General features: G+C 51.3%; 1 protein-coding gene across 1 annotated transcript; it reads left to right on the top strand.

Annotated features, from left to right (window-relative positions):
• Positions 1–4,637: 4,637 nt before the first annotated feature.
• On the top strand, positions 4,638–9,683 carry Gjb3 (gap junction protein beta 3). The gene is made up of 2 exons (XM_051171179.1): positions 4,638–5,003; positions 8,778–9,683. The coding sequence occupies exon 2, from the start codon at positions 8,814–8,816 to the stop codon at positions 9,624–9,626; it is 813 nt and encodes a 270-aa protein (XP_051027136.1). The 5' UTR covers positions 4,638–5,003; positions 8,778–8,813; the 3' UTR covers positions 9,627–9,683.
• The last annotated feature ends 218 nt before the right edge of the window (positions 9,684–9,901 follow it).

Genomic DNA, 9,901 nt, shown 5'->3' with positions numbered 1-9,901 from the left:
ATTTCTGAGCAGATGCCAACACCACAGCATCCCCAGGCTGGGAAAGGAGGCCGGGACCGGCCTGAGAAGCCCCTGCTTGAGGCTTGGACACAGCTCTAGACCGAGGGAGTAGACTGAGAGTGAGACCAGACAGGCCCTGGTCCACAATCAGAGCAGTGGCTTTGAGCCTGCCACCCCCAGATGCCAGGTGGAAGGCCTGAGGGGTTATGGAGGTGGCAGAAGGTGGCGACCAAGCCCTGGCGCAACCCAGTCTTGCCCTAAGGCAGGGGCATGGCCTAGATGGCCTCCCACACAGTACCCAACTCAAGAAGCAGAGAAAAAAGTATATAGGGTGGGGCTGCAAGGCCTCAGAGTTTCTCCTTCGGATTGGTGAAATTTTCCAGCTTATTCTAGAGGAAACAAAGGCCAGCTGGGTGGGGGAAGGGCACTGCTGGTGTCAGGAAGAAGGGGTAGCCTTAGTGGGGTCAGAAATGACAGAGCCTATGTGGCAAAACACTTGATCACCAAAGAATAGCCAGCTGTACCACCGACAGGATCCTGCACCACCATCTCAAGTGGCCATGCCGGCACACAAGCTCCGGACCACACTTTTCCACACAGCCAAACTCACGTTCACAGCTTAGGCGTGGTGGCATTCTCAGCGCTGGAGGCTGAGGCAGGAGGATTGCCAGGAGTCACAGTGCACCTGCACTACGGAGTGAGACCCTGTCTCGAGCATAACAAAATAAACAAAAGCCTACCCTCATAAACAGCCCAGATTATACCCAAGAACAGGTACCAAGTGTTGTGTGTACACCCAGTGTGCCCCAAGCATGTCATTTACAAGCAGTAACCAAGTGTCTGGAGATACAAGTGGCAGCGATGCGGCCCAGGAGCTCCCTGTTTCTGAAGATAACCCCAGAGCAGCTTATAAAGAGTGCCTGCCGAGGAAAGCAAGGACCCTCTAGAGAAAGGCGACTCTCAAAGAAAGCGGAAGACAGCATCCCGTGCAGAGCTGTGAGCAGCAAGTGAGAAAGGCAGAAGGTGGATGTGAGTGCCAGAGTTGAGGAATCTCTGTATCACAGGGTCCCAACAGTGTGACTGAAGAGACATGATCAAAGAGGCAGTGTGGGACAGGAGACAGAGCTTATTTGTGGCCTTGGAGGCCAACCTCAGGAGAGTGGGTATTAGTCTAAAGTTAATGACAGTCACTGCATGGCTTTAGTGGGGAGGTCTAATTTATGTCATTAGCTCACTAACTTGGGGAAACCATGGCAGGAGTCTTTATGTCAGTTCTCAGAGAGACAAAAACATTTCTAATTATGACCCAACCCAAAGAACATTAAAAACTAAGATCACTACATCTGACTATATTTTTAAAAATGTTTAATTCTGCATGGCAAAAAAAAACTACATATGCAATTGATACCCACTGGCAAAACTTCTCCAAAGGGTAGAACCCATGCCCAGGAGCAGTTTGCCAACAAACTTGGTGTGTGTGTGTGTGTGTGTGTGTGTGTGTGTGTGTATTTCATGTTTTGTTTTGCCATCTTTTGTCTTATTGGGGTTTTGCTTATTTGTTTTGATTTTCTTCTTTTTTTGTTTTTGTTTTTGTTTTTTCGAGACAGGGTTTCTCTGTGTAGCCTTGGCCATCCTGGACTCACTTTGTAGACCAGGCTGGCCTCGAACTCACAGCGATCCGCCTGCTTCTGCCTCCCGAGTGCTGGGATTAAAGGCGTGCGCCACCACGCCCGGCTGATTTTCTTTTTTGTGTGTGTGTATTTTTATGGGACTTGGTTGTTGGTTTGGTTTGGTTTGGTTTTTTGAAAGAAAGAGAGAAAAGGAAAGAACATTAAGTTGAGAGTGTAAAGAAGTGGGGAGGATCTGGGAAGAGTTGGGGAAGGGGAAAAGCATGATCAAAATATATCACATAATTTTTACATTAAAAATGCATATACAAAGCAAAACACAATTTTCAAGTGGAAAGGGAAATTCTATTTGTATCACAGACACCATGATTATTTACTTGATATGTAAGGAATTCCCAATAAATAAATAACAAAATATCCAGTTACCTGTAGGAAATGGACAAAAGCAAAGGAAAGTTTGTAGGGGAAAAAAACAAAACACAAACAAACAAACAAAAACACCTAAAAATAGAATACCTCTTCAACAAATTCAAAGACTAGAATCTCTTAAGAGAAATACAAAATAGAAATACAGCAGAGCAATAATCATAAAATTTGGTAGTGCTCTCTGGTGACAAGGGATGAGGAAACCAAACTTTGACGTATCATGGTGATGCCCATGGATGCATCCAAGGAGGGGACTTGACAGTATCTGTCAGAACACTAGACAGCACATCGCCTTAACTCACAAGCTCCGCCTTGGCCAGTAGAACCTACTGACACCATTTTGAATGAGCTAGGGCTGAGGGCATGCTCCGTGTGGAAGGCATTTGCAGAGCAAGCAGAAGGATCTGACCCACACAGTCAGACACCTGGAATCCCAGCGCTCCTACAGTGAGAGAAGGGTGGAGACGGGGGACTATCCAGGAGCTCACAGACCAGCCAGCCTGATATACAAAGGAGGGAACAAGAGACCCTGTCTCAAACAAGGAAGAAGTCGAGGATGACACTCAAGGTCGTCTTCTGGCCTTAACTCATATGAGGGCATGCAGTTTCCCAAACACACACACACACACACACACACACACACACACACACACACACACACACGAAGAAGATAGGTCAAAGAATATTTGTTCAAGGAAATGTGTTGCAATGGAAAGAGAGAGAGAGGGAAGGGATAGGTTGGGGGGGGCAGAAGGAGGGAGCAAAGGAAGAAAGAACCAGTGAGTGCTCTGTAACCTGAGGCACAGGTGCCTAGCCCTGAAAGGAAGGACTTAACTTGCATCCGTGTGGGACAGACTTAGAACATATTACAGTATACGGACCACACATCTCTTTAAAACAGCCCATCAAAGCACACGGTAGCACACACAGCACCTCCATGAGTTCTAGGAAGTCTTCTCTAGAGTTGAACATGTACTGGTTATTCCGGAAGGAAAAACCAGAACCTATTAGCCTGGTGGACGTGTAGGCAGTCCTGGTTGCGCAATCTGGTGTTTGTTAGTGGCAGCCATGAACATGTGAGCCTGTCTGTGAATGGGTGGTAGGGCTCTAGGACTGGGTGAGCTCACCTGGGAGAGGAGATGCTGGGCCTGGCCCAGAGCACCCACAGTACAGACCTGACAGAAGGCATCCCAAGGACCTGGAAATGGAGAGGGTGCTCAAGGAAGCTGGGGGTGGAAGGTGTTTCGAGAGGCTGTGACAGCTGCTTCAGAAGGTCAAGGATTTATGACAGGACTTAGCATCCTGGGGATCAGAGTGGCCTTGATGAGCCTTTTTCTTATGACACAGCGGGGACAGAGATGTTCTGATGGATTGAAGAGTAAGCAGGAGGTGAGGAAATGGGGCCAGCAGCTTTTCTCTGAAGTCTAGGGGAGTACCAGGCAATAAGCAGCAGGTAGCAGGGCCAGGGTCCCCCCCACCAGCATCACACAGGCACCTTAACAGGATCATCCAGAAAACCCCTGCACTGCGCAGCCGACAGCGCTAATAAAGGCTGTGCCCATTAGCAAGTACAAGGTAGCCTCTTCCATACGGCTTTGCCTTATCCAAAGCCAACTTCACTAGGTCCTCGGAGCTGGCTTGGTTACTTCTTCCATGTGGCCCTGAGCACCTCACTCTGGCCTCCTTTTTCTCCTTTAAGTGTAGAAAGGAGCAGACACTTGCGTTTGCATGCCGTATAACTGATATGAAGCACACAGGGGAAGCAGCTTAGGTACACAGTAATCCCTCTGGGTGACAGTAAAGGAGCCTCCTAAGGCTGGGTGCCTTTTGTAGATTAGAAGCCGGGCACCAATGGATACAGTCCCAGCAAGTGAAATGAATAGTCACCAGGGTCGGGCAACCATCTTCTCTGTCCAAACAACGAAGCCTCCGGCAAGGTTGTGACTAAGATCTGGGAATCCCCAGGAAACCCTGGGTTTCTGTTCCAGGGCTCCTAGGGATTTTCAGGATCCCAGTCCTGGTACACACATAAGACTAGACGCTCTAGCCGGGGCGTGGTAGGTTGTTTACGCCTGTAATCCCAGCACTAGCAGCGGGCGGATTGAGGCCAGCCAGGTCTACAAAGCGAGTCCAGGGCAGCCAAGACTACACAGGGAAACCCTGTGTAGGGGTTGGGGGTGGGGGGGGCAGGGAAAGAAAAAGGACTAAGTGTCCTAGTCCCCAGAGCCCAGCCTAGGAGCCTCTCAACCACAGGCCTCCACCCTTCACAAGCTCTGCCTTCACACTGCTCTAGACAGCCTGGACAGACTGGGTCCGCTGAAATCGCTCCAAGCACCACCCTTGCCCCTGAAGATTTCTTTTCCGGGTTGTGTCCCTTCTGGCGGCCTGCACAAAGTGTGAGCCCTGCAGGACTGTGACAAAGATACACCTGGCGCCCTGGAGAATGCCATCAAGGACACAAACGGGGCAGGAGGAGCCCCAAGAGTGTCCCAAAGCACTCAGGGTTGAAACCTTGCAGCAGGCCTGGATCTAGATGGGCGGGGCTCAGGGTAACGTAGTAACCAGGTAGGCGAGTCATTTATTGCAATCCCTACTGCCATGGCACTTAACAGTTTGAAAGGTGTTTCACGCCCTAATGTCATTGCAACCTTTGCAACAGCCCTGCCAGTGGCCACCAATGCCTCCATTTTACGCACAAGCAAGCAGAGGCTCCACAAAGCAGCCTCCTGCTCCCAGGTCCACGCAGCTGCTGGCTGCCGGATTAGAACTTGTATCCCTGAGGCAGCTCCGGGCTCCTCCCCTGGCCGCCCCTCCTCCACGCCGCCTCTGGCTGTGCTGGCCAGGAGCCTCACCGAGGCTACAGAGCTCGGTTTGGTTCCGGCCTCTTTCCTTCTCTGCTGTGGATCTTGGGCACGTGGCCAGGCCCCCACGGTGGCGGCGGCTCTGACTGTAAGTACCGGGAACCGGCGACAACCCTGGATATCTGAGCGCCTCTCTCTATGGTGATCCCTTAGTGGGCTGGACTGGAGCCTGCCCAAGCGGCCAGGCTAGGGATTGGGTGCTGCAGAAGGGTAGTAGAGGGGCAACCTAACCCAACTCTGAGGCTACACACACACACACACACACACACACACACACACACACACACACACACACACACGCACACACGCACGCACACACGCACGCTCACACACACCAGCATTTTGGGCCATTTGATTCCGGACACTGGAAGGTTCACAGAAGAATGCCCCTACTCCCTGACCCTCCCAATCCCTCCCTGAACCCTCAGTCCACAAGCTCCCAAGCTGCCCGGAATGGAAGGAAACTTAGGTGCATGGGGGCCCGGGGCCCAAGAGGGGAGCTGTACCTTTAGGATCAGCCACAGTTGGGGGTAGAAAGAAAGAGATGGAGCAGTTTGTTCCTGGTTCTGCAGCTGGGTAAAAAAAAAAAAAAAACGGTCGATCTGGCAGCTGGAGTTGGGGGGTCAACAGGGGATTCAGAACTGGCTCCACCAGTCTCCAGCGCGGACTAGGCGGGAAATTCTTTGCAGATGAGTCTGTCCCGGGGTGTGTCTTAGGAGGGACTAGGCAGCCTGTACCAAGAATGGGGAGCCCTAGAGGGGACATCTTTAGAGGGTACCAGGTAGCAAGAACCCCTCTCCTCCCCCTCACTCCCCTCGAGCACTCCCAGGAAGAGCAGGCTGGGGAGGGAACAGTCGTGGATTTTTTGCAGCAATCCAAGATAAGAGATAAGGAACAGGGTTGGCAACATTGCAGTGAGCTCGGATGTCCCCCAGCTGGTAAGTGGCAGTACCTAGGTCAGAATTCAGGTGCTAACCGTTGGCCCTTCGTAGGGGGTTTCCGAAAATGCGAGGACCAAACCCATGAGGGGCTTCCCAGACTAGATCGTCCCAGGTAGCCACCTCTTGTCCAGAACTGAGATTCTCCAAAACCAGGCACTGTGGGGGGCAGCAGTACTGAGGAATTATAGCGCAATCTAGCTCCTGGCCCTAGCTCCTGGCCCGCTGCGGTCTTGCTCAGCCTTCCCACTGCCTCTTTGAGAACTCAGCTTTTGCCTGTTGAATTGAGTGCCCACTGTATGCTGAGCAAACAAAGCGATGTCAAACTTGAAGCAGCCAGCAAGTAGGCATGCTAATTGGACGGACAGATGATAAATGATAACAAAAAAAAAAAAAAAAACCAAAACAAAACAAAAAACAAACAAACAAATGATCAAGATGTAAATTTCAAATTGAGACTGGGAGGCTACTAAAACAAAAAGAAACAGGAACAGACTGGCCGGGGCGGGTTCAGACCTGAAGTAATTTGAGAGCAGCCCCTAAGGGGATGTTGGAACAGAGATAGCTCTTAATGAGTAGGGTCTGGCCATTTAGGACTCTAGAGGAAGAGCGTTCCAGGCAGAAGGAATCAAGGTGAGGTCCGAGCAGAGAGAGGCAAGGTAAGAGGTGAAGGTGGGAGGGGAGCGCGGGGTGCTGTAGCTGGGTTTGGGAGTTAGCATGGTGAGAGCTAGCAAAGAGTTGTGAGAAGGGAAGGATATAATCATGATTTAAAGGGCTGCAGGATGCAGAGAAAACTCAAAAGCGAAGAAGGGGGCGCTGTGGCAGGAATATGGACAAGGATGATGACAGCTTGGGCCAAGGTGGTGGTACTGCAGTCACCCCAAACAGCCTCGGAAGCACTCACGTGCACACTCAGGCCCACACAGGCTTGGGGAGGGATGCATTTTCTCACACCCTGATCAGCATGCCAATTCCAGGTACACTCAGCCGACCCACCTGTCCACACCCTCTGAGTCATCCAGAACCAGGAGGGAGATGAGAAGGCCTGACCCATCGGCCCTAACAAAGCCCTGGCTAACAGCATGGCTAAGGGTGGCTAGAATCCCCCACCCCCACCCCCGCCCCCGCTGCCTCTGCATATCATCTGAAATTAATGCTCTCCCAGGACACAGATCTAAACCCATCTCCCCCCTGTCTTTACTACCCCTGACTGTGCAGCATTAGCAGGTCTTGGAGCTGGGGAGCTGACTAAACATTTAAGTGCCCTGGCTGCTCTGCCAAAGCGCCTAGGTTTGATTCCCGGCATCCACGTGGCCACTCACAACTGTCTGTAACTGCAGTTCCAGGGGGGATCCGATGCCCTGTTCCTGCCTCCATCAGCACCAGGCACATGGGTGGTGCATAGAAATACATGCAGGTAAAACACATACACATTAAAAAAAAAATTTTTTTTTTTTAATTAAAAGGTCTTTTCTCCTCTTCCAGTCTCAGTCTTCTCAGGCTCAAAACCCCAATGTCACAGGATGCTGTTGAGATGTTGATGAGGAAACAATTTTCAAAAATTGTGGCTTGTAGCTCAGGTTGTGGTTCAGTACTTGTCTGCTATGCCTAGGGCCTTGTTCCCCCCCCCTCCCCCTCTCGATTTTTCGAGATAGGGTTTCTCTGTGTAGCCTTGGCTGTCCTGGACTTGCTTGGTAGACCTGGCTAGCCTCAAACTCACAGCAATCCCCCTGCCTCTGCCTCCCGAGTGCTGGGATTAAAGGCATGCACCACACCCTGGGGTTCGGTTCTCAATGCCACATTAAAGTGGACATGGTGTTGCACTCCTGCAAAACCAGCATTCAGGAAACAAAGGATGGGGGGCAGGTTAGACAATCAAAGGTATCCTTGCCTTGGCTACACAGAGAGTTCAAAGCCAGTCCGAGATGCTCTCTGAAAAGGAGATAGAAGGAAAAACAAAACAAAACAAAACAAAAACAAAACCCAGTGGTCTGTGGTGGGCATCAGGGAGGGATGGGAGGTGCTGGAGAGCACCGGCCTAAATCTGATCTCTTCGGCAGGGAGTCCCTGGCTTCGCTGTGCCAGCACTCACCACTTACCATGCACTCGGTGTGCTTTACTGACCATTGATTATCAGAGCAGAGCAGGGGCCACTTCATGGTGCCCTTACAGTGGGTTAAGTGAGAGTCTGAATATTGAGTGTGTGGCTCACAGTTATGGGTCATCATCGTCTGCCACCGCACTCTGGCTCTGTGACTTTGGGTGGGTTACCTATTCTCCATGAGCTGCTATGTCTGCAGCTTGGGAACAATGAAAGTCCTCAATTCTTAGGGTCCTTGTGATGACTGACCAAGTCCACCCAGATGAGTAAGTGTTGGGTGTGGTGGTGCACACCTTTAACGACAGCTCTCAGAAGGCAGTGGCAGCATCACCAGTTCCAGGCTAGCCTGGGCTACATTGTGAAACTTGTTTTGCATTTTTTTTTTAAAGGAGAGCTAGAAAGATGGCTGAGCCTGAGCTGCATCATAAAATTGTTTGTTTGCTTGTTTTGTTTTATTTTATTTTATGTTATTTAGTTCATGATATAGCTCTGGCTGTCCCGAAACTTACTATGTAGACCATGTTGGCCTCCAACTCACAAAGACCCATCTGCCTCTTCCTCCCCAGTGCTGGGATTAAAGGTGTGTGCTTTGCTTTTTCTGTAAATAAAAGACTGGGCTGGAGAAATGGCTGAACAGTCAAGAACTCTATCAAGGACCTGTTAATTCCAGCTTCAGAGACTCCCACACCCTCTTCGGACTCTGAGGCATGTGCACATACATGAACAAGGACACACATACATAGACAAAGAAAATATTTTTTTAATTTGATAAGTGGTCACCGATGAATCATTAGCATAACGGTTTTCTCCATTGTTCCCTCAGGTGGGCACGGTCCTCCAAAACCCCTGAGCAGGCACCATGGACTGGAAAAAGCTGCAGGACCTATTGAGCGGTGTGAACCAGTACTCCACGGCGTTCGGGCGCATCTGGCTGTCAGTAGTGTTCGTCTTCCGCGTGCTGGTGTATGTGGTGGCGGCTGAGCGTGTGTGGGGCGACGAGCAAAAAGACTTCGACTGTAACACCAAGCAGCCTGGTTGTACCAACGTGTGCTATGACAACTTCTTCCCCATCTCCAACATCCGCCTCTGGGCCCTGCAGCTCATCTTCGTCACGTGCCCCTCTCTGCTGGTCATCCTGCACGTAGCCTACCGCGAGGAGCGGGAACGGAAGCACCGCCAGAAACACGGCGAGCACTGCGCCAAGCTGTACAGCCATCCGGGCAAGAAGCACGGCGGCCTGTGGTGGACCTACCTGTTTAGTCTCATCTTCAAGCTTGTCATTGAAGTGGTCTTCCTGTATGTCCTGCACAAGCTCTGGCATGGCTTTGCCATGCCACGTCTGGTACAGTGTACCAATGTGATGCCCTGCCCCAACACCGTGGACTGCTACATCGCGCGGCCCACGGAGAAAAAAGTCTTCACCTACTTCATGGTTGGGGCCTCCGCCCTGTGCGTTATTCTCACCATCTGTGAGCTCTTCTACCTCATCTTCCACAGGGTCATGCGAGGCTTGAGTAAGGGCAGGGCTTCGAAGAGCGTCAGCCCCCCAAAGTCCTCCAGCCAGGCCTCCACCTGCCGCTGTCACCACAAGCTGCTGGAGAGTGAGGATCTCCAACCAGACCCAGCCAGCGCTAAGGTGCAGGCTTCCGCACCCAACCTGACCCCCATTTGAACCACCACGTGCTGAAGGAGAGGCAAGGCAGGGAGGGGGCTGCAGGTGGAGGGGTGGGGGGGGGAGCTGAGTGTCCCCTCCCCCACTTTGAATTCACTAAGCTAGCCAATTCTATTTGAAGGAGACATGTGTGGGTGCTGGGCTCTGCGCCGGCTACCTGGTATAGGGAGCATGGCAAACCCAGCTCCAGAGAAACATTTAATTAGCGAATTGACTACATGCATGCATGCAAGGCCCCACTTAGCACCGGGCTGGCAATCAGGGCTTCCACCTTC

The sequence above is a fragment of the Acomys russatus genome, chromosome 29 (assembly GCF_903995435.1).
Source record: "Acomys russatus chromosome 29, mAcoRus1.1, whole genome shotgun sequence".
Lineage (NCBI taxonomy): Eukaryota > Metazoa > Chordata > Mammalia > Rodentia > Muridae > Acomys > Acomys russatus.
This window is presented reverse-complemented; position numbering and strand designations above follow the sequence as displayed.

Bases quoted from the DNA above. Each gene is read 5' to 3' on its own strand.
- Gjb3 (XM_051171179.1), top strand. From the start codon at position 8,814: ATGGACTGGAAAAAGCTGCAGGACCTATTGAGCGGTGTGAACCAGTAC.